The sequence below is a fragment of the Bos indicus x Bos taurus genome, chromosome 26 (assembly GCF_003369695.1).
Source record: "Bos indicus x Bos taurus breed Angus x Brahman F1 hybrid chromosome 26, Bos_hybrid_MaternalHap_v2.0, whole genome shotgun sequence".
In the NCBI taxonomy this organism is placed as follows: domain Eukaryota; kingdom Metazoa; phylum Chordata; class Mammalia; order Artiodactyla; family Bovidae; genus Bos; species Bos indicus x Bos taurus.
In genome coordinates this window covers 37,363,501-37,389,325 of record NC_040101.1, presented here as the reverse complement: position 1 = coordinate 37,389,325, position 25,825 = coordinate 37,363,501, and the positions used below count along the sequence as shown (strand labels likewise).

Below are 25,825 nucleotides of genomic sequence, written 5' to 3'. Positions count from 1 at the left end.
TGCCAGGGTAGATGGGGATAGGACCAAGAAAAACATTACTTTCTCTGATGGGCTAGTAGGAACTTCACAGAAGAGAAATGAGAAGGGGAAAAAAACAGTTTAGGGAGGGAAGGCAGAGGTAAAATGTCAGAAGATTATAAGCAAAGAAGCAGAAGAAGCTCTGTACCAGTGGAGCTCCTGTCCTAGGGAAGGTTGCTGCCTTTTAATTATCAAAGTTAGAATCATTTCACTCTAACTAGCTGGCTCAACGCCAGACTGGGAGCAGTCCTTTTGAATCGTGTCAGTAGAGTGCTAGGCCAGCAGCTCGGAAGGCTTGCCATGTAGTCAGTCCTGTTATTGGTTTCGCTTCTTTATGTCCCAGTTCAGACAACTAGGTTCATGTCTATTCTTGCTTGTTCTCACTTATCCTCCCAGAGGTTAGGTTCCAGTCTCTGATTGTCAGTCTCACAGCTCAAAGTCCACTCCTTTCAATCAAAACTCCCCTCTACTGAACACCCATTCATTTTCAGAATCCTAATCTCTGTGTTCTGAACACCTGCCCATCACTGGATTGCCTCAACTCCAGTGCCTGACGGTCAGGACCACCGTCTACTTCTTATTCGTTCTAGATAAAATAGTCTACCTGGCTAGTTGGACTTGGCCTTCTCACTTGCTTCAGGGTAAATATTACAAGCAATCTGACTCACCTGTCTGTGAGAACGACTGACTTAATCTTCTAGTTTACAGTATTCCTGATCTGGTCTAGCTGCCACTGACCACTATCTGTTCTAGAAAACATGCTAAATAAGAATATGTTCCACAGAAACACACAGAAGAATCCAAAGGTCTGACAGATGAAAGAGTTTGGATATTGTATCCATGTTGGCAATTTGAGAATCCCTTATGAGGGATACCTGTAATATATATAGAGCTCACATGGCCACATGAAGAGTACATGATGTTTCTTAAGGACATTCACTCAATACATGACAGAGCCAGCTAAGACTCAGTCATAGAAACTGCTTCCACTCCTGCTGATTTCTCAAAGAATGAATGGATTAATTATTAGGAAGACACCTAAAAATATGTTAGGAAGTAGAATTAGATGGTAGAGAGGTGGTATTCCCATCTTCTCTTCCCTGAGATGCTTGATTTTGCAAAAGTTTATTACACAGATGGCTGTGATTTCCCTGAATGACAGCCCCATGTATCAGAAGAATGAACAAGGGATTGATTACAACTTATGAAGACTGGAGCATTCATTCAGCAGTGGACTTGCCTTCTGGAACAAGGAAACTTTAAACTCAGTTCTGAGCAAGAAAGTGAAAAAACTCAGGGAAAGCTGCCAAATGTTCTAGAGGATGCCTATATGACACAGAAAGAAGCAGACAATGTAGGTTGAGGAGGAAGTTAAAGAAGGGGGAGAAGGGCAGTTTACTAGGTACAATCCTGAGAGATTTGCGTAGTTAGATACCAAAGTAAAGTGTATGGGTAACAGGTGAAATGTTACCATGAGGCTCCTCAAACTAGGTAAATACCAAATATTGGCCTAACAAACAGAGAGACCAAGAGTTAGCGTATCATCGAGGAATTAAAAACTGAAATAAAATGATAGAGTATGTATATATTTTCAAACAAATTATGAAGGGGAATAACAGAAGAGACAGATTAGACACATGTCAAACATACAGAAATCTACAAATCAGAGTGTGGAAGCACAAGAGGACCTCAATTAGGAGAAGAAAGGCACAGTAACTGAGGTACCCCACAGAGAGCTACAGTATGTTTAACTGCAGACAACTGAGAAAAACTGGCATGGACACTGCAGCACCTTAGACTATCTGCTGGAAACCTAATTATGCTAATAATAATAAAAACAAACCTAGTCTCGATGAGTTTTTTCCTAGTGGGGGAGGGGGGCAATGCTATTCTTTAATCTCATCTACAAAGAATTGGCTACTGATACAGTACTAACAGAGGAGGGCATGGCAATCCACTCCAGTATTCTTGCCTGGAGAATCCCCATGGACAGAGGAACCTGGTGGGCTACAGACCATGGAGTCGCAAAGAGTCGGACACAACTTAGCAACTCAGCACAGCACAGCACAGTACATGGTACCAATAGGATCCTTGGAAATATGAGAGAAAATGATCCTTTAGTTTCATACTGAAACTTACAATACTAAGAAAAAGAAACAGTGGGCTAGAATGAATGCTGACTGCTGAGTTCAAGTCAGCCACTTAGAAGTGTTCAGAGGAAAGAATAGCGGTCACTGCTGATGGGACCCATTCAGAAATAATCTTGACATTATTAATCTATAGACATTAAAAGGCAATATCATTCCCAAGGGATGAATTCTCATGACACCTTTGCAAATAATCCCTGAGACAGAAAAGAGGGAAGACAGCCGATAATGAGAAGAGGCTTCACAGGTAACTGTGACGAATTTAAAAAAGAATTAGTAGGAACTGCACAGACCTGGCCATCAGAAACAAATTCTGGTTGATATCATGACTCTCTTTAAGATCTTGCCAAAATCACAGTTAAGATCTAAATTGGGCAAGTCTCCAGGGTTCAGTTTCATCACTTTTTAAAAGGGATTCAACTAGATAAATTCTATCCTCTTACTAGTCGAATTCTACAATATCATGATATTAAATCATATTTTTTAAAGATACACAACAGAGGAAGAAAAAAGGCACAAAAATCAATGATTTATTTGTCTGTCTTTATGACAGTACTATAACCATCTTAAGTACTATGGCATTAGAGTAAGCTTTCAGGTCTGGCAGTGTTAGTCCTCCAACTGTTCTGTTTCTGTGTAGAAGTGTTCCAACTAATCTAGGTCCTTTGTAGATCCATATGAATTCTGGAATCAGCTTACCAATAACTTAAGGAAAAAAGCCTACTAGGACTTTGATTGTGATTACATTGAGTCTGTGAATCAAACTGGAGAGGATGGATATTTTAATAAAATCAAGTCTCCTAATCTATGAACAAGGTCTTTAAATATCTCTTGGCACTGTTTTATAGTTTTTTGTGTAGAGATCTTGTTCATCTTTGATTAAATTAATTCCTAAATATTTTATGCTTTTGTTGCTATTGTAAATACTTAAAATTTTTTTTAATGTTTTATTTTGATATAGTTCCATACTTCTATAGTTAGGAAGTTGCAAAAATAGTACAGGGAGGTCCTGTATCCTCTTTACCCAGCTTCCCTCAATGGTTATATTTTACCTATTATAATATCAAAACCAGGAAACTGTTGTTGGTACAATGTGTATGTACAGTTTTATGTCATTTTACCACATGTACCGATTTTGTATAACCACCAATAATATTTCTTTTAATTTAGTCTCTCTACGGTTTGTTGCTAGGATATGTCTGAAAAAGTTCAAACAATGGTAGCTAGGAAAGTGACTGATAGAACGGTTTTGTCAGAAGATTTTTTCAAAAAGTTCTATCAGATTGTTGATTTTATTCATAAAACGACTGGTCCAAAAAACATGTTTACTCAATCACCAAGTTCCCAGAATTCTGGAAATATGTGCTCAAAAGGGGAGAAAAATAAAAAATGCAAAATATGCACCAAACGTATACCTTTTATTCTTGACTTTTAGAAAATATAGATGAAATTCAATTTGAAGGCATAAATATCATGTGGTAGCTCATAAGCTCTTTAGGGCTGATCCTCCTCTAATAGAAATATTTGTTAGCCTAACAGCTCCTCCAATTTTTGGTTTCCTGATTAACCACTGGCCAGTCAGAAGCATTGAGACTGTAATCCTTACTTTCACTTAAAAAAACAGAGGGTGTCCTCACTTGCTTATAAAACAAGATAAATGAGCCAACCCTTTGGGAGTTAGAGTTAGGATGAAGCCAGATTAAGACAATCTATTATTATATCTTATTCATAAGGAAATTATGATTATGTTGTTTTTTTTTTTAAAAAAAAAAGAATCTTCATGTTTTCAAGATACTGACTTAAAATAATCAAGACTGGAGGAAGGGTGAGTGAAGAACTGTGGGAAAAGATCAAAAAGGCTAGCCATGTACTGATTGCTGAAGTTTGGTATTGGTTCATTATACTGATTCTACTTTTGTAATCATGCTTCATAAAAAGTTTAAAAGCATTTTATTCAAAATTTCAAATTTTTAGATTCAAACTATCACTGAAAATCTAGTATGTAACAGTAAAATCTGTAGAGTGACTCACCGGACATTTTCTGGTCTGAGTTTATCGAGAACCATCTCTATTAAATCTGGTCTAAATTCTTCCAGTAAATATTCAGCTGTGAGCACTTCTTCTAGGGGATAATACTTTTTAAAAGGAAAATAAATACAAAAGTAAAATGTGTAAGGCTATGATACAGTTTAATTTATTAAAGCAAACAGATCTTTAACACATAAAATCCTCTATTTTACACCCCCCTCTTCCCTCCAATTAAATTTTATTTCATTGTAAAGATTTCTGAATCTTTTCTCTTTCTTACCACACTTTAAGCAATTTCATATTGTGGGATAATTTTACAGTTAATCCCCAAATAATTTACATTACAGAAAACAAAAGTACATTTTTTCAGGGAACAACTAATACCTCTAGCTAAAAATTGAGTGTTGATTAAAAGAAATTTGGTGATTAAATGCTGGCATCTATAGGATTCTTAATATTAAGTATATATATTTTAATAGAATTTTTTCTTTAACTTCTATGAATGAAATCAGACAAGCATTTACAAAGTTGTTATGGAGGAAAAATGGCTTATATTTTTAGTTACTAAAGAAAAATAATGTGGAAGAAGCTTTTTAGTAAGGGGAACTTACTGAGACAGACTGATTCATTCATTCAACAAGTATGTAATGAACACCCTACTCCGTGCCAGGCACTGTTCTAGGTGCTGCTGTGGGTACAATGGTAGGTAAGATAGATGACGTCCCTGTTCTATAAAGAGCTCATGTTCTAACTGGGAGGAAAGTGATGTCGCTCAGTCTTGTCCGACTCTTTGCAACCCCATGGACTGCAGCCTACCAGGCTCCTCTGTCTATGGGATTTTCCAGGCAAGAATACTGGAGCGGGTTGCCATTTCCTTTTCCAGGAGATCTTCCTAACCCAGGGATTGAACCCAGGTTTCCTGCATTGTAGGCAGACGCTTTACTGTCTGAGCTACCAGGGAAGTCCTCTAACTGGGAGGGAGGTGGACAATAAACAAACAAATACTGTCATTATACTGATAAGATGCTATAAAGAAAATTTAAAAGGGGCAGGGTCATGATTGAGAGGTCAGGGAAGGTGTCTCTAAAGCAGAGACATCTGAGTGGAGACCCAAACGAGAAGAACCTAGCCATGCAAAGACTGTAAGTGTTCCAGGCAGAAAAAAAAAGCAAATGACAGGGCCCTGAGAGGGAAGAAAAAACTAAACGCTTAAAGATTAGACAAAGAGCCAGGATAGCTGGAGTGGAATGGGAATGAGAGAGGTGGGAGGGGGAGTGATATGGAATTCTGTCAGAGAGAGGCTGGAGTCAGATGTCATTATGGGTCAGGTAAAAATTTAGATCTATTTCAACTCTGACGGGAAACCACTGAAAGTCTTGACACAGAGGAGTGAAATAATCTGATTTGGGTTTTCAAAAGATCATTGAGGCAGGGAAAAAACACTAAAGCTAGGGAGATGGCAAACACGAATTCAGCTAAGAGTCTGTGATGGTAATCCAGGTAAGAAATGAAGGTAGCTCATATTAGGGTGACAGCAATGGAAACAGAGAAAAGTGGGTGATTTATAGCTTTCACATAAGTAGCACATGACACATAGTAGAACTGAAAAATATTTAAAGCCAGTAAGCATGATGTCTATGTAATGAAAATATTACAGATGATGATTTTCAGGATGATGAAAATTAAGATTTTAAATATGTCTTCACATCAGACTTTACTAGTTGCTACAATGTCTAAAGTTTTACACTGTAGCTTCAATTTTTATGATTTGTATAGTACTGAAAGTAACATATACAGGATCACTGAAACACTCTATGTGCCAAAGTATAGAGTAAAATAACAATAAACTTACATGTAATATTCCTGCAATCTTAGAGGTATAGCCCCGTGGTCTCTCTTTATCTTTAAACCTAAAAGCAACAGCATTCAAGTCCTAAAATGAAAAATTAATCCAATTAGATATAAGTTACCTGTTATTTAGAAATACTTTTTTCCTTGGAGGTGGGGGTTGGCTTGCCTCCTATTTTCCTCCATATATAACTATCACTTTCTGAAAAAATGGCTATGCTTGATTTAGAAATGTACAGAACACGAATGAAAATAACAAATATAGAATATGATTCTATAGGCTAAACTGTTGAAACTATTAGTCAAAGAATCAGGAAAACTGTGAAGGAATCCTGTGAGATTCATCAGTTGCATAGATGATGCTTTTACTGACCCTTTCAGAGAACTGTAGCCTGATTAGAAGTTACTGTCCTAAGTTTCACAGAGATTATACCTTTAAACAAAATACATTTCAGTCTTGAATAGATCTTAAAGCAGATGTTTAAAAAAAACTCTTAAAAGAAGCCTTTAAAAATTTAAAAGACAAATACCTTTTGTTTTATGCAAAAAAAGAAAGAAAAGGACAGGCTTTTCCCTACATACAACAATAAAATCACTTTTAAGAACACAATAATATATATAACAATTCACTGTTTCTTTGAGAGTTCAATACAAATTTTAGATACAGCTTCAGACAGAGAACTGGAGTAAACACTGATACATAAAAGCTCAAGAAATTCCTGGCTTTCTTCTCAGGGACAGAAAATCAATCTATTTGTTTCTTTCCTTTTCCTCCTAAAAAGAGGCTACTTGATGCCTTAACCCTTAATTGTGCGTCAGGTAATCAATCAGACTAGTTAAGACTAGGCCTTAACTAAAGCTACTATGCATTTCAAAATTTTAGAGTTTAAATTAGGAACAATAAAAACTTAAAAAATTTCACTGGGCCTTAAACTCACATATACTTGTTTCTTGAAAACTTTCCATAAGAGAAATTTTGGTGAAAGAAAGTACCTTGCACTCTTGGAAAACCCATTCTTGAGGTCCTTCTGCTCGTAACTTCTGAATGTATTGAAACATGTGCAAAATTATATCCTCAACATGTACTGGAAAAAAAGTGCACACTTAAAAAACATTCAGTCCTCAAATCCTTCAAAGCAAGGAGCTTATTCCTAAGGTAAGTCAGGTAAGGAGAAATGGTCCCCCTTAGAAATGGACTTCTCACCTCCCTGTGACTAGGTTTAGGGTCCCACATACATGGCCTTCCAAGATCTGGGATTTGTGACAGAAGGGACTTTGGGGTAATAAATGAGTAACTAAAAAGTCAAGTACACATTTTATAAGTGCAACATAATGATTAGTTGTTAAGGAGGGAAAAATCACCCATGAAATGGAGGCCAAGTTACAACAGATAAAACGGTATAAATTAAAGTCTTTATAGCTTTACAACAAAAAAACAGATCCAGAGCATAAATAAGTTAATAAAAGTTAATCATAAAAAATCAATTTTCATTCAAAAATGGCCAATACTTACATAATCCTTCCTCAGTCAAGTCCACATTAATGATAAAAAACATAAAACCTCGGGCTCCTTCCTTTTGCCCACCAACAAGAGTATTTACCCAGCCTGTAACATTCAAAGGAAATCAACGTGATTGCTTGTGTCTTCTTTTAAGACAAGGAATTTTATTTTAAAAATTAATTCTATATATTCCCAAGAGACTAGAAGGGCATTCTGCAGAAAAGACTGGGCAAAAATCAGTTCAGAAAAGCAGTTTCAGGCACTGCAAAAGATTCAAGGAATTTTTGGGGTTGGGAGTTTTCCTTGGGACTCCTCAAATCATTTCCCAAATCAAGAGTAGACTACTGTGCTTAAGTGCTATATACAGAGTCTAAGTGGAGAGGAACCTTGGCAATCTACTGACTGATCCTAGTATTAATACACCCTTTGATGGATTTGATGGATAAGAGTAGATAAATGTTTCAGCTCATTTCATAGAGATGGTAAATAATATACAATATGAGATTTACTTTTTTTAACCTCTATCTTATTTAAAACATGGGCCAAAATATCTTTTGAAATATTTAAACTTCACTGCTCAATACCAAAAAGGTAAAACAAATTATGAAAAAAGACAAAAACAAAAACCCCAAAGAAAAAACAAAAGCATATTAACAACCATCACCTCACTCTCCCATAAACTCTAGTCTCATCTGAAAATATCCCTTCACAGGGAAATATTTAGGAGAAGTGAGAGCCAGAGTAAAAAAAAAAAAATGATGGAGATGGGGTACTACCCTCATAAGCTGGGACCCAAGAGACTCACCCTTTGATTTAAGTTCTGATAACAGACTTCCAGGACCTTCATGCCCAATGAGATGACCGAGATAATGACCGGGATTTGATTTGTAGTATTTCTGAAGGTCAGGTATGGGAAATGTCACATAAAGATTCCTGATATCCTTAATGGGTACTATTTTGTAAAGTTGCTGGGGCGGAAAAAAACAAACCACAAAAGATTAGCTATGTATAAATCCTACTGAAAAGAAAAAAATTTACAAACTATTTAGAACACTGATTTAAAACAAACAACAACAACCCTGATTTTCACAGAGGAATCCCAAATTGAGGAGAGAATCAATTGCCAGAGAAAATCATACTGACCAAACAGAAATAAACGACCGGGCTCTTTCTTAGTGCGATTTCATCACAGGTATGCGGCCCATGTTTGGTCCCCTGGACCATGCGGCTCGGTACTTTTGGACGCTTGCCTTCTGGCACTGCTTAACAGCTTCTACAGTCTGCCAAGGTTATAGCTACCAAAACTACTTTTAGCATGAACAGATCAGAACATATTGTTACCTTTTTGGTGATACATGTCTCTAGTATATGTGAAACTGATTTCATTTGACTACCCAGACAAATATAAAAAACCATATAAATAATGAAACCTCTAAAATGTTCTATGTACTCTTTGGCAAACTAGGCATATGTTATGTCCATAAATTTAAAACAGAAAAAAAAAATACTAGCAATACATGCACTTACTTTAAGATGTTCTTCTTGGAAAGGATGTTCAGGAAATTCTGGCAACGGGACATTTTTGTTCTCTACTTCAGAAAATAACTTTACCACCAGATTAGTCAAATCATCCAAAGATTCTACAAGAAAACAGACAACAGAAACAGAACTTAAACTAATCATAACACCTAGTGGGTAGTATTTAAAACCTTAGGATTATACATGTACCTATATAAAATCATTATGTTGTATACCTTAAATTTATACAATGTTATATTTTAATTATATCTCAATAACACTGATGGGGAGGACCTTAGGATTTCCTGAAAAATTTCAGGACTACTAAAAGGAAAGCCTAGGAATTCTTTAAAAACTCCATCTGATAAGTTGAAGCATTCAGTTAAACCCTACCAGAACCTGTATAACTTCTGTAGCTATGCAATATTGATAACGATTATACCTCAAAAATGTCTGCCTCTTTATAGTTTAAAAAACTATTTTACAAATATTATCTTGAAATAATTTAAAAATAAACATTAGAAACAATAATAGAATAATTAGTGGCATTTGGAAACTGACTATTTTATCTACAATTTCCAACAGAAACATACTAAACCACTGGCTGATAGACAATAACATTAACTTTTCAACAGTCTAAACCTATTATTAAAAGTCAAATGTTAGCATCTGTAAGTAACTGATTTTGTGGGAAAATAGTATAAAATGGTGAGAAGAATCCTGGGTCAGGGGATCAGAGGACTTTGATTCTAACCCAACTCTAACACCAACAAATTACGTCAAAAGAGCATTTAGACAAACTGGTTAAGCACTCCAGATTCTATGAAACATGAAAGCTGGAGAGGGTGACCACAAGTTTCTTCCAAGGTCTAACATTATATGATCTGTATCACACTCTGTCAAACTCAAGCAAAGATTTGTAATTGTTGGTAAGATTATACAGCCATGTGTATGAAATTCTTCTACGTTATCATCTATCTATATTTTTTATAGAGAACTGTATTTGCAAAGTTTATAAAGTTATATAGATGAGATGTTCACTGCAGTATCGTTTTTATAAAAACAATAAAAACTGCAAGTGACTGAAGCATCTATCAATGTGTACATGCTATAAGACATCTCTACATTGGAATTTTAGGTAGTCATCAATGACAGGGAGATGTGTATGGGCTGATATGAAAATATCTCAAATTTCTGTTAAGTGAAAACTACAGATTTCAATGTCATGTAGTATAATCTCATTTAATTTTTAACAGATATACATCAATCTAAACCTATTAATGAAATTCTACTTTTAGAAGTATAACAAAAAATGATTTAGTTGACTATCTTTGAAGAGGGCACAGTGCTCATAAAGTGGGATGAGGAAGAAGAATTGATTTCCATTTTTATATATTTCTGTATGGGACAAATTTTCTTCTATGCATACGTGTTACTATTATTCTAAAAAGAAAAAAAGTGGAAAAGGTTATCTTTTTATAAACAAGATAACCACTCACCTTGCTTCTGTCTCCTCAAAAATAGGTTATTTATAAATGGTATAAACATTCATCACTTATTACTGTCAGAAAGCATTTGAATCAAATAAGAAATTTCCCTTGATATTCTATGACCCGTTTTGAACTTCTCCATGAACTCTGTTAAAAAACACTTAATCACTATTTGACAATTGTATGTATGTGTGTGTGTATATATATATATATATATATATATATATATATGGTGTGTGAAGTTCTCTTTTAGGTCTATGAATGTGGGTATGTGCACTTTATTTATAAAACATATGCATTTTTACTTCAATTTTTTGGACTTCTATGAAGAACTTTAACATGTCCAAAGCCAAATAAAAGGCCCAGCCTGTGGCTGCCTGTTACATGACAAGTGAACTCAGGAGTGAAGTGGGTGTATCTTGAGTGAAAGATGTCAGAGACATCTGACATAAAGAGACAGACAGATGGGACATGTAACTGGAAACAAGCGGGGTGGCCAACAATGATTTGTCAACCTGAAATGCTGACGACAGTGGGGCCCTTTACAGCAAGATTCTACTAGGGAATGCCTTTCCTTTTCAAAGCACAAATTCACTGTGCAGCTTTTTAAAGGTAAGGCAATTGTACCATAAAGCAACGTCTGTCTTCACCATTAGGCTGTGAGCTACCAGAAATCAGGGAACTGAGTCCCATTCATCTTTACACTACCAGGACTTGGCCATCCTAGGGTCTCCACTTGACAGCTACCTATTTGTCAAGTGTCCAGGAAATTGGTGCTGCCACAACTAGAGAGATGGAGGAGGAAATGGCAACCCACTCCAGTGTCCTTGCCTGGAGAATCCCATGGACGGAGAAGCCTGGTAGGCTGCAGTCCATGGGGTCGCACAGAGTCAGACACCACTGAAGCGACTTAGCAGCAGCAGCAGCAACTAGAGAGAGGGCCTCATGGGAAAACAGAAAAACTTTTTTGTCCCTTTGTGACAGAGATTCTGCCACCTGGTTACTCTTCCTTTTCCCTCCTCCTAGAAGAAGGAGCAGACTATCTATTAATCCTCTAAGAGATCCTGTTTCTTCCACACACCCCTGTACTATAAGGACACCTCTCCCAGACCTGTCATCAAATCCACTCAGCTGAGCACAGAACTCAGGTCACACAGGGAGACCAAACTGGAACAAAGAAACTCTTTGTTTCTTTCAGATGCTCGTTCTGTCACTTCCACTAAACCAAGAACACTGAGGGCAGGGTTCATGTCTGAGTCATCTGTTGTCATTATCACTTGCCCAGTAAGTGCTTACTGAAACCATGTGTTTTATCTCAGGAGGACATGAATAAAAATACGTTTAGAAACCTATTCCTAGGACTAGGCTCTAAATACCAAGTGATTTTTTTGTTTTTACACTCCACAGACTTACCTACCTTTAGAAAGAACCCAGAACACACACTTTTTTTTTTTAGCCTTTTCCTTGGACCCATTTTATATTCTCATTCTATTATCAAGTTAAAATAAACATAGGCGCTTATTTTCTACCTACAAAAGTAACGGTTGCCAATTTAGAAAACTTAGAAAAACAAAAGAAGGAAAAAAAAAAAAAAGAAAACAAAAGTCTCCTACAATCTCATGATTATGGAATGCTACAAACAGCTACCATTTATGGAGTATTTGGGGTGTCACCAGGTACTATGCACTTTTTCTGCATTATCTCAATTAAACCTCACAACAGATATGAGGTACCACTTCCGTCTTAACAATGCAAAAACTGAAGAGCAGGGAACAGAAGTAACTTTGTTAGCTCACAGCCACACCTTGGGTAGGTGGTGTGTTAGGAATTCAAACCCAAGCTCTCAGACTCTAGAGCATGAACTCTTAACTACTATAGCACATTATTACATTTCTGGTATGTTCTTCTACATTGTCTTATGTCTCCCATTTACGTCTATTAGAGTTTTTAAGAAATCCCCAAATGGGATCATATAGCATATAGCATTTTTATAGAGTGCTTTTGTTTTCTATTTAATACATTAAGAATATTTCCCATGCTATTAATACACTGTCATAAAACTATTTATTCATTCAATATTTATTTACTGAGTACCTATGATGTACCAAGCACTAACCCAGACAAATCAGTGAACAAAACAGTTTCTCTTCTCAAGTGACATATTCTGGCGCAGCAGACAATAAAGAATGTTTAATATTTCTTTAAATATTAAATATGTGATAATTTTTAAAGATAAATGTTTGATAAATGTTTTAAAGAACAATAAAGCAGCTGGGAGGTGAGAAAGTGAGAGAAGGGATGCTATTTTCTGTAAGATGTTCTATGATATAGCTATAAGATCACTAGTAATCTCCTATTAATGAACATTTAGCTTGCATCTAACTTTTTACTAATAAATACTATACTGAAACATCCTTGTACATCACCTGTTTGAACAAATCTGATGATTTCCTTAGACTGCACTTCTAGACGTAAAAATGTATTTTTTAAGGGTGATGCATCTTAAACTCTCCTCTGTAAAGTGTGGAGGAATTGCATCAATTGTATACACAACAAACACAAAAGAATACCTCTCTTCATAACAGGTATTAGTTAAAACAAAATCCAAACCAAGATTATGGTAATTTAATAGGGGAAACAACATATTATCATTAATTTGCACTTTTAGAATCAAACCTTTGTTGCTTTCTCATAGTTTTCCTAGTTTATAATCATCTGCCTTTTGATTTTTTAGTTTTCTGAATTTTAGAAGGTCAAATCTCTCAATCTTGTCCTTTATACTTCCTTTTCTTGCCTTTGTATGTGTAGAGCACCAAAAAAAGTGAAAGTGCAGTCGCTCAGTCGCGTCCAGCTCTTTGCAGCCCCATGGACTGTAGCCCACCAGGCTCCTCTGTCCATGGGGTTTTCCAGGCAAGAGTACTGGAGTGGGCTGCCATTTCCTTCCCCAGGGGATCTTCCCAACCCAGGGATCAAACCTGGGACTCCTGCATTGCAGGCAGGCACTTTACCATCTGAGTCACCAGGGAAGCTTCAACTTCCAACGATTGATATTAATCTGTATTTTCCTCAGGTCTCCATTTAAAATCTCCTAAGCTGAAGCTCCAATACTCTGACCACCTGATGAGAAGAGCCAATTCATTAGAAAAGACCCTGTTGCTGGGAAAGATTGAAGGCAGGAGAATATGGGGATGGCAGAGGATGAGATGGTTGGATGGCATCACCGACTCAATGGACTGAGTTTGAGCAAGCTCTGGGAGATGAAGGACAGGGAAGCCTGGCATGCTGCAATCCATGGGGTCGCAAAGAGTCAGACACAACTGAGCAACTGAACAACAAGCTTCTTTTTAGAACATAGTGAGTTAAAAACAAATTCCCCTCCACATTTTCTCCAAGAAGATCATCTGCAAAGCCTCTAAACAGATAATAGGAAATATCTTATATTTTTCTTCCAATACTTTGAAAAAGTCAAAATGGAAAATCAGATAATCCAATTCTATGAAAAAATTTTAAAATTTCTTACCTCGACCTAAAACACAAATAGCCATTAAGTTCGATGAATAATAAGTAGAATGGAATTTCAGGAGCTCTTGTCTTACATCAATGCCTTCTTGGTTCGGTCTAGTCTCTAGAGTATATTTGTTACCTAAAAGGAATCAAAAACATTTCTAAGAAAAAGCAAAATATGTGAATTTTAAAGCTTCATAATTATTACTAACATTGCTTTAAGGTAAACTTAAAAAACAGAGTCCAAACAAACACATTCATAATGATTAGTCAAGTATGTTTGACCATAACCTGGATAAACAGGACAGTATAGAACAAACTAGTAAAATTTTATCTTAGAGCTTTCCCTCTGGAACTTGAAGCGCTTTATAAAAATTATAGTTCTTAAAATTCCTATGAGGTGGTAGGTATCATGAGCACTTACAAGACAAAAATGAGGTCCACATGGCCTCCATTCACACTTACTTTAATTTCCAATTCCCTAGGTAGCTCCAAAATTAATTGAACATAGTCACGGAGGGATCTTTTCGGAACTTGCCAAGTTACTTGTGGAAAGAAATGTACTATTCTTGGCTGAAGCATTAAATTTGTGATGTGAATTCTCATGAATTTGATCTAGACTGGTAAAAATAGGATGCAATGCTATTCTTATAAGTCTCAAGTGATGTATACAGAGTACCACAATGAGATCTATTATGAAATTTAATAACTAATTCAATTAGGATAAAATGTGCATGTCAAGAGCAAATAGTCAAACTCTCTAAGTACTACATTTCTAATAAAGATCTTGCCATTTAAAGGCTGGGAGGTGGAATTTCAGTAATTGGTATCTCTCTAAAAATGGCATCTTGACTAGAAATACCTTAAAATCTAGTATAGTAACTTCTATTGTTCCCACTTATACTACTAAATGGGCTCCTGGCAGAACATATTCTCGACGTGTTTTCCCCTCCTTGGGTTATTATAATGGCTGATGAACTGGCATTTAGAGAATCTCTCTTTCACTAAACTAGGATCCAGAGAGAGCCACCAGATGGCGTTCTCAGATCCAGTCTTTATCCTTGAAGAGCTGCATTGTACTCTTAGCCAAGATTCATGTCCTGAATGCTTCAATCAACAGATCTAGTGGAGTGTGCAAGAAAAAGTCCAGCAAGTACTCAGTAACCTTTTTATAGTCAGAAAGCAATCAAATGTACTCATATTCACTGGCAGCAGCCTGCTAAAATCAAATTTACAGGTTCTTCTCAGTTTCAAGGAAGATCCAGTTCCACTCCAGATCTGCTCTACTTGAGGTCCTAAAACATCACCTTATTCTACCTGAGGGATCCAGATGATCTAAAAAGTATCCAGAGTCATAACTCCTCAGAGAAAGACAGAAAGAAAAGGACAACAACAACAACAACAAGCTCCTTTTCTGGGTAATGGTTAAAAGTTCTCTCATATTAAGGTGAAATTTGAGTATATGCCTCCCTTTTTTACTAAAATGAAGGTTCTAGAGGTATCAGTTACAGAAGGACTAGGCCCTAGAGCTTCATTACTCATTTACACTGCAAAGCACAGATTCTTACAATATGTGCATTAAAATCGACCCAAGCTTGGAGAAATCACGTTTTATCTCAAGACTGTAAGTGTGATGGCGTTAGACAGAAATCACATTTTCAGTGTCAAGTGTGATCCGATGTGCCTATTCACAATCTGGTCAATATTTTGTTTTTAAAACAAAACTTCAAATCAAAATATGTAAAGACAAAGGGTATGGCCTCTGTCTAGAACTTAAAATTCTTTCAGGTTGACTTGATTTTAGCTCATTCTGCTTTGATTTTAATATATCTGAATATCTTACCATTCTAATCCCTACCCTTTATCTTTAGGTTCATTTAAGAACACAGAGATAGGGACTTTCCTGCTGGTCCAGTGGCTAAGACTCCGTGCTCAAAATGCAGGGGGCCTAGGTTCAATCCTGGGTCAGGGAACTAGATCCCACATGCCACAATGAAGATCTAAGACCCTGCATGCCACAACTGAAACCCAGCACAGCCAAATAAATAAATGTTTTAAAAATAAAAACAGATTAAAAAAAAACAAAAACCAACACAAAGATAAACCACAAACATACCCTGAATACACTAATAAGATATGTATCACTGGAAAAATACTTACAATGCCATAGTAAAAAGAGCCAGAGGACCACAACAGAATACTATACTGTGAAAAGAATGAATAACCCACTGTTCATATGCAACAGTGTGGAGGAACTTCACAACTTTCAGGTTTAATGTGAGAAGCCAGACACAAGACACGGAAACACTGTATTATTTATATAAAACATAAAAACAGGCTGAACTAATCTTAGCCATAAAAAGTCAGAATAGACGTGATCCTTGGGTAGGTGGATAATGACTACCGATAGGTACAAAAAGGTGTTGGTAATCTGTTTCTTGACTGGTGCAGTCTGCTGAGGTTTTTGAAAATTCAATGAGCTGTATATAAATAAGAGCAGCATATTTATTCAATAGATTTTTCAAATAGCAGCAAAAGTAAAATAACCACAATAATTTATCAGAGCCACACACACTTTTCAGTATATTTATTATATTAATATTTCAACAACAAATTAAAAGAAAAATGAGCCAAAGGGGCTATGTTGTAAACACAACCTGGCTCACCTAAGGCACAAAAATCTAGTGATTCTGCATCTCTGGCCAAATGGCTAAATAGAGACTCAATCACATTTGCTCTGAAAAGTGGCTTTTAGCCACAAAGATTCCATTCTGTGAAATCCACATATTCATTTATTTGCTACCTAGATGTTTCCAGGCTTTCTATTATGTAATGATAGAAGGGAACTCTGGTCCATTTGGGAACACAGCCCAGAATGCCAGTCCTGTATCCTAAGACGCTCCTGAATTAGAAAGAGGAAATGGTCTCCGCTATGACTCTCTTGGGGTCAGACAGTAAGCTCTTAATACATTGACAGAAAAACATGAATACTAGGAGTAAATGGGCCAAAGAGTCAGGCTAGTTATTAAGTTGATTAACCCTTTTATTAAATCTTTTAAAAAAGTTTTTTAAAAACAAGAAGGCTAGCTAGTGGAAGTTCTCAAGAAATAGTTGAGGAAATGAACAGAAAAGCAGGACATAACACAGAGAATACTTAAATTACTGAGCAGACTCTGTTGCTATCAGAGCCATCATCCCCAGGTAGGGAGGTGCAGATGAACAAGCGCTGCTTTGGTGTGAGCAGAGCTATCAGCTAATCCAGGGTCAATCGTCTTCTGGTTACATGACCTTGAACAAGACTTCCTTAGGCTCAATCTGCTGTCCCAACATTGGTAGACATACACCAAATTAAAAAAAAAAAAAGGTGTAAAAAAGTGTAAGACTAATATTTAACAACCAGTTAATAGAATAAAAGTCTGATGATACCAAGCATTGTGGTGAAACGAGAACTCAGATGCTGCATAAGGGAGTGCAAACTGGATCAACTACTATAAGAAACAATTTGGCAATATCTGTGCAATCTAAAGATGTACATATCCTAATACACAGTAATTCTACTCCCAGAGTTTCACTCCTAGAACCCTAGAGAACTCTGTGTACAAGAAAACATGTGTAAGAATGTTTATAGCAGCACTATTGAATCAATAGGAAAAAGGATAAAGAATAGTAATGTATTCAATACATTTTTCAGAAAGCAGCAAAAAAAATTTATCAGAAACACATTCACCAATATGGATAACTCCTACAAATATACATTAAATGAAAAAATACAAGTGGTAGAGATTAGTTACAAAATACCGTTTTTATAAAACTAAAAAACTATACAACACATTGCTTAGAAATAAATGCATGACTTAGCAATGTTATCACTTGGGAGCAGGGAGGAAAATGCAATTAGGGAATTGTGCAACAGACGCTCAACTGTACTTGAAACGTTCTGTTTCTTCAAGTAGTGTGTAAAGAATGACCTGGGCCAAGCTTTTGTACTAATCTCTTTTATGACAAATAATAAATCTGTAAAAACATTAAAGAAATGAATATAATACTTGATGTATAGAAGAAAATAGACAACCAGTTGAAGCTACTTTTATTATGATTTGAATTGTAGGAGGTCCTGGCTTCTGAATATAGCATAGGATCCGTGTCATTAAAGTAGGGAAGAAAGCTCTGTAAATGGTCCAGATAACCTTCCTCTGCCTAAGAATCTGTATGTGGACAGCAATGTGAATATGGCTGGGATAACAAATACCAGTTCAGTCTCTACACATATATTGTCCTCATTTAGCACTAAGTCAGCAGGGACACTTCTATCAAATTAAAATGCTGCTACATAAATCTTGAATCCTACCTTTCTGGCTCTGTCACCATAAGAGTAAGCTCCAGCAGAAGACTGAGGCTGTCAGGGTTGCTGACTCACTGGGACCTTCCACTCTGGGCCTGCTAGGAGAGAGCACTGGCTTGGAGATTGGGAGATTCAGGGTTTCTCATCCTGACTCCATCATCTTCTAATTAAGCAACCCTGGAAAAGTCTACAAATATCTCAACATGGATACATGCCCAGTTGTTAAGAAAAAGGGTCAAACCCTGACCCTAGCTGTGAGGCACAGGCAAGTTTCTTTACCTCTCTAAGCTCCACTTTTCTTACTCATAAATAAGAATCATGAGAACCAATCTCACAGGATTGCTATGAGGATTAAATGAATTATCTGTGCTAAGGCTCAGCATAGCATCTATCAGACAATAATTACTTAACAGGAACTTGGGTTGCTATGAAATTTATGAAAAGTGATTAACGGATATTGAAGAGGGTTTTGTATATTGTAAGATCAGTAAATTTTATTCTATATTTTCATTACAAGAACTATGTGTGCTCACTCACTCAGTTGTGTTTGACTGCAACTCCATGGACTATGACCCACCAGGTTCCTCTGTCCATGGGATTTCCCAGGCAAGAATAATGGAGTAAGTTGCCATTTCCTTCTCCAGTTCTTCACATGAACTATAAATCCTATTTTTTAAAAAAAGGCTTACAAACTCAGTACTAATGTCTATGAGTGCTGATTTTCAAGTAAACAGAATGTATTTTCCTGGAAAATTGTAAAGCCAGCCAAATAATTCTTATACTCTGTGGGAAAGACTGAGTTTGAAGTTTTAGAAATATGTTTGAGAAATCAAAGTTGTCTCCAACTATCTGTCTGATAGGTTCTCAAGGAAAAGTCTATTTGTTAATTATAACCATGAAACTCTGAACTGTTCTCTGAAAACCCAAGATCCTGAAGGTTAGTTTAATATATCTATAGTTAGTTACTTGGAATTATTATAATCTTTTTTTTTTTTTTTTAAAGATTAAAAAAAAATCTCTTTCTTCTTGCTATAGAAATCTTCTAAAAATCCTGAAAGAAACCAAAGTCTTTGGATATCTATGAATTTTCCTAAAAAATTAAAAAGGATAATTCTTCTGCATCTGGGTAAGGACATGCAAGTGTGAGTCATGAGTTACTAAAGAAAGGGGACTTGACGTGAAAGCCTCTTAAATGCCACAATAAAGCAACTGTACACTTAAATTTCTAGTTTTCCATAGACACATTTCCTATGGGGGGAAAAAAAGGTACTAACAAAAGCCATGGAAAAACCTGGAGAATAATAAATGACTAAGCGGTCTAACCCATATCAAATATTTTTATATCTATGAATTATCATGATACTAAAAAAAAAAAATAAATTAGTCATCAGTCAAAGATGCCAGGGACCCAACTCAATATTTTGAAAACTGGTAAATAAAGGGAATGAATCAAACATTTATCTTGCTTTTTTCTATAACTGTACCGCTGGGGAGCCAAATAGCAGAAAAGGAGATTTTCTTTTTATAGTAGTACTCAAGCAAATCAATATGAGAAAAAGTAACAGAATTAAAATTACAGGGGTGATGCATTTGAGGACGGTTGTTATCAACATAAACAGAGAGCAAACTAGACATTACATGCCCCCCAACGAAAGAACACATCACCATCTATGAAGCCTTCTTCAAAAACAGATAAACATGAATCTAATCAGGCCTCTATATCCAACTGCCAACTTGTGGGAATACAGAAGAAAGAGGAATATATTAAACTATGTTGCTGGGAATGCAATCAGCAAAAGCTAGGCTATGAAAAGTCCTACATAACAAACATCCTGATTTTCAATAAATAAATTCCAGGGAGTCAAAGGGAGGGAGTGGAGGAGAGAGATGACTATTTGAAACTAATAGACTATTTGAAACTTAAGTGGATCCTAATTCAAATAAATTTTAAAAATTAAAACTTTCATTAGACAACTAGAAATTTGAACACTACCTGATAGTTGGTGATATTAATGATAATGGTACTTTTACCATGTTTTTTAAAGAGTCATTATCTTTACAGACATATATTGAAATATGTGTGATGATATGATGTCTGGGATCTCTTCAAAATAATGTAAGATGGTGACTGGAAATGTGGGTCAGACAGGACTGGCCAGGGGCAAAGTGATGTATACGCAGGGTTCTTAACAATATTTTGTCTACTTTTATATGTTCCAAATTGTTCACTTAGAAAGGAATGGAGAGGTCCAGCACCAGTGGGTGGGTTGACCTGCACGTGCGGCGCGGCTTGGAGCTGGGGAGCCGCGCAGGATTAAAAAAAAAAAAAAGAAAGGAATGGAGAGACGAAATGGAGAAAAAAGTAAGTAACTTTTACTGGGGTCTAAATTTTGTGTCATTATCATCATCCCAGTGTATCATGAGGTGTTCAACTACCTTCTGGCTGATATTTCACAATATTTTTTGGTTCTAATCTATTTCCCTACTCCTTCCTACAAAAGCATTCTTTATTATGGCCAAACTTCTCTAACTCAGGTTCTCCAAACGACACTGAGCTCACTCCTTGGTCTTTGTCTCTCATCATGATTTTGGGGGTCAACCTAACATCTTGATTCCTGGGTTGGGAAGATCCGCTGGAGAAGGGATAGACTACCCACTGCAGTATTCTTGGGCTTCCCTTGTGGCTCTGCTGGTAAAGAATCCATCTGCAATGTGGGAGACCTGGGTTCGATCCCTGCGTTGCAAAGATCCCCTGGAGAAGGGAAAGGTTACCCACTCCAGTATTCTGGCCTGGAGAATTCATGGACTGTACAGTCCATGGGGTCGCCAAGAATCGGACGCGACTGAGCGACTTTCACTTTCACTACCATTATCATAAGAAACACAGACTTGAAGTTCAGGCTGACCTGATACTGAATCCCATAACCTACAGACACTTCTACTACCAGCCTCCCTCTTTTCCCTCCGCCCTGTATCCCCCACAAGCCTATGAAACTTTGGTCTACTTATTCTGTCAGCATTAATTTTGGCATCTGTCAAATGGATGATGAAAATTTCAGTATTGTGGTGAAGGTTAAGTGAAATCATATTAGGTAAAACGTCTGCCCAGTGGGTGGCACTTAATGCTCATACAATAAATAATAGTTCCTTTTCTTCTAAGAGTGACTCTTCCTCTTCTTAAGACAATCCTACCCACCCTTCAGGAAAATTCAACTTGCACCTCCTCTGAGATCCTGGAGAATTTATTTCTAGGCAATCATAAAGCAGGAGGAATAGTACAGTGGTTAAGGGCACCAGACCTGGCTCTAGCAATCAAAAGCTGAGTGACCCTAAACAATTTAATTACCTCTCTAAAGTCTTAGTTCACTCATCTATAAGATAGAAATAATAAGGGCATGTACCTACTGGGGATATTGTGAGAATTAAGTTAAATAATCCAGGCAAAGTGCTTAGTGCAGCAATCAGTAAAAATTGGCAAGGAGGAAAAAAGAGAAAATCAAGTCTGAGATTATACTCCAGTGAAATTCTGAGTTTGACTTGCCTCTCCAACTAAACTAAAAGTATCTTTAGTGCAAAGACATTAATTTACACTTCTTTGCATTTTCTAATGCACTTTACATGTAGAAGACCTTTAAAAAATTACTTGTCAACAGAGAAAGAGAGAATCTGAGCGTATGTATAATACCGTACTCAGATTTCTATAATCCTTTGTGGTATGTGCTACAAAGCATAACTGTCACGTAACAATTAAGACAGAAAAACATCACCTGTATCTAAGCACAGCCCCACCCTCTGTTTCCAGGTGCCCTCCCACTTTGTCTTTCTTTCCATTAAGGAGTGCCTGTTTTGTTTCCCTCACCCACATCCTGATTTTTTTCTATTTCCTTTGCTGACTGACTAAACCCAGTTGCTCCCACAGTGTCTGCTGGGTTAGGTTTAGAGAAACAGATCACTAAGAATAATCAGAACTAAACTTTTCCTTTCCTGTTCCAAACAACTTTAAAAAATTCAACTGCTTCTGCTTTTATTTCATGGAGAGGCAGAGAAAAAAAATTTTTTTAAGGCAACAGGGCAGAGAAAAGGCATAAAATTTATCAGCAACTGTGGAACTATAACTAAAGGTGTATGTGAGTGACCAGTGAAGGGGCAAAGGGAATGTTATCACCAACCAGTGGTTCAGCTTAAAAAGAGAACAGGAGAACGTTTCCCTAATAACACTGTCCTACAATCACTGCATCAAACCCACGCATCAAGCTGTGGTTGCCCCTCACAACTTCATGGCAAAGACTTTTTAAAATTTTGCTATTCTTCACAGCTGTGTGTGTGTGCTCTGTCGCTCAGTCATGTTTGACTCTTTATGACCCCATGGACTTGTAGCCCACCAAGCTCCTCTGTCCATGGGATTCTTTTTGGCAAGATTACTGGAGTGGGTTGCCATTTCCTCCTCCAAGGGGATCTTCCTGACCCAGCAATTGAACCTGCATCTCCTACATTGGCAGGAGGATTCTTTACCACTATGTCACTGATCCTCTATCATACTGTAATTATAGAACCTCTCATTTACTGAGTACTATTAGGACCAGACTTTTGGCTAACCACTTTATACCAACCAGACATGGGAGGAAACTGAGGCTTACAGAAGTTAAGAAACTGGCCTACTCTTGGCTGGTCAGTGGTAGAACAATGATTCAACCTCAGCACAGCTCGCCATCAGAGAACAAGCTTTACATCACAGAGGAATCTGCTACTGGGAGGTGGGATTCCTGGCTGAAGTCTGAGGCTAGAGAGATCACATAGGGAGTTAATGAGACACGTGTGTGGAGACAGATTTAGCACATAACTACAAAAATGGCTTTCAAACAAAGGAACTGACTCTAAATAGCCTTTGCCTATTTCTCTTTCTCTAATGAACTGCTTTTATCTTTCACTTACTTACTTACAGAAGTTTTTATCTTTTACTTACTTCCTTACAGACGTTCTTATCTGCTATACTGCTTTGCAAACATTTTCACTTTGTCTTTTTTGTGTCTGTACTGAACAGAAATTTTAAGTTTTAATGTAATCAAATTTATATTTAAATATATGCTTTACCATTAAAAATATGGTTTGTGATATGTATGCTTGAGAACACTTTTCCTAGCTTAATATTTTTTAAAAAATATTTTCTTCTAAAAGTTATATAAAGTTTTTTTCTATAATTAGGTCCAATCAACCTAGAATTTATTTTTGTGCATGGTGTGAGAGGAGATCTAATTTTATTCATCTCTACCAGTCATTGAAAGGTCCACCCTTTCCTTACTCATTTGTCATGTGCCTCTGTCTTATGTCTAAGTTTCCAAACATTTGTGGATATGCTTCTAGGGTTCATAACCTGTTCTACTGTTATCTTCAGGTACTTTTGCATCAATTTCACTGCTTTAACAACTAAAGTCTTGCTACCTGGTAGAAGTAGTGTCTTCTTTGTTGTTCTTCAAAATTATCTTAGTTATTCTTGGCCCTTTACTCTTTCATATTAATTTATAATCAGATTATAAGATTATTAAAAAGAAAAAAACAAAAAAAACCCTCATGCTTTCAAATGGCACAATACTGAATTTAGATAAATTCAGGGTGAAATGTATCTTGTAATATTGAGTTTACCCATCCATGAACATGGTTTATCTTCTCATTTACTCAGGCATTCTTTTACATCCATTATATATTTCTTGCTCCTCTGTTAGTGTTATTTTAAAATACCTTATAGCTATTTTTATATTATGAATGAAGTATTTCCTGTAGTATTTTTCTAATTGCTTACTATCGATACAAGAAAAGGGGTCACCCAGGTGGCGCTAGTGGTAAAGAATTTGCCTGCTAATACAGGAGACTCAAGAGACTCAGGTTCAATCTGGAGAAGGCCATGGTAACCCACTCCAGTATTTTTGCCTGGAGAAGCCCATGGACAGAAGAGCCTGGCAGGCTACAGTCCAAGGGGTCATAAAAGAGTCAGACACAACTGAAGCAACTGAGCACACACGCAAAATACAAGAATGCAATTTTAGCGCTTCTCTTCTTTTGACAACAGTGGTGAATTATCTTATTTTTGATGATTAATCTGAAGATCTTGAATTTTTTATGCAATCATATCATATGGAAGCAAGAAGTTTTCTCTTTCTTCCTTTCAACCTCTTACTTATCACTTGTTTTTTCCCTTGACTTCCTGTAATGACTGGCACCTATAGCAGAGCTGAACAAAAAAAGTGATTAGAAGGTATTCTTCTTTGTTTTTGTCTTTCAACAGAAATCTCTTTGAAACTTCAGAATTAATCATGTTTGACATAAGCCTTTATCAACTCAAAAAGAGTTTTTTTGTTGTTTTGTTCATGAATGAGTGCTTTTTTGTTGCTTTGTTCATGAAGGTGTTTTAACAAATGCTTTTCTTGAGTCTACTGAAATGACTGCCTATCACTTTGAATTACTTAAATTGTGGAACCCACTCGATTGTGAGGAAATAAATTTAACGTATTGAAAGATCTAAATTAAAAAAAATATATATATAACAGAGGGTACCAGACTACACCTGAAAATATAAGATAGGTAATGTTTGGTAAAACTTTTGTTCCAGTGGCTTACATGTGCCGTGAATAAAATGTACTGTGGGTTGTATAAAGAAAAGTTTGAAAGCCACTGACCACTTTTTCAGTACATGAAAAAGTACTGTTAAGGACAAGCATTTTATTGTAAGGTTTTCTTAAAACCACACAATGCTTGATCTTTGCTCATTTAAAAACACCTAGCTTTAAAGTATTATTAATATTAAAATAAACCACATTCCCTAGATGGACAAAATGGGCCACATTCATAGAATCATCTGAAGTTACTAAAAAATAATAATAAAAGTAACTTTAGTATGATTTCTGACAAGGTTTGTTCTGCAAGAATAACTTTAAGTAAGGGTATTTATTACAGCTTTTATCACATTTTCAAACTTGTCTGTGACCTTAACAATAGACAGAACCTCTACTCCAAAAAAGCTCAACATTAGTTTATATTTCTAAAATCAACAGGTAACTTAGTGTTTGCATTCCTTACATCACACTTTCTGTACTTTTGTACCAAGTCTGGCTAACTCACCTCTCAGCTGTTTATATTACTTCATACTTTGTTGACTAACTGCCTAGCCTTGTCAGAGGTTATGAAAACAAATATGCTCCTAAATTCCACCTCTACATAATTGACCATTCAATGTTTTTCTTCACTTATCACTCCTGATACCTTAAGATATCTTACGATTGTTTTGTGTTTGTGACCAGAGGCAATACTGCTCACCTTATTCACTGGATTTATTTCTGGAAGATCTGTGGCTGCTTCCTGATTATGCTGACTGTGATTTATCACCAGTGAGACCATTTTAAAGGAGGCAACTCCCAAAACAGAGTTCTAACACGTT

General features: G+C 36.3%; 1 protein-coding gene across 4 annotated transcripts in view; it reads right to left on the bottom strand.

Annotated features, from left to right (window-relative positions):
* IDE (insulin degrading enzyme) overlaps positions 1–25,825 on the bottom strand; it is a 93,941-nt gene that overhangs the window by 29,697 nt on the left and 38,419 nt on the right. For 3 of the 4 annotated variants that reach the window (XM_027529308.1, XM_027529310.1, XM_027529311.1), the window contains exons 5-11: positions 14,071–14,193; positions 9,070–9,182; positions 8,348–8,510; positions 7,555–7,647; positions 7,035–7,126; positions 6,046–6,126; positions 4,197–4,300 (exon numbers count right to left, since the gene is read on the bottom strand). In XM_027529308.1, coding sequence (XP_027385109.1) covers positions 4,197–4,300; positions 6,046–6,126; positions 7,035–7,126; positions 7,555–7,647; positions 8,348–8,510; positions 9,070–9,182; positions 14,071–14,193 — 769 coding nt within the window. Of the gene's footprint in view, positions 1–4,196; positions 4,301–6,045; positions 6,127–7,034; positions 7,127–7,554; positions 7,648–8,347; positions 8,511–9,069; positions 9,183–14,070; positions 14,194–18,402; positions 18,492–25,825 lie in introns of all 4 variants that reach the window. The other variant, XM_027529312.1, reaches the window with a different exon arrangement.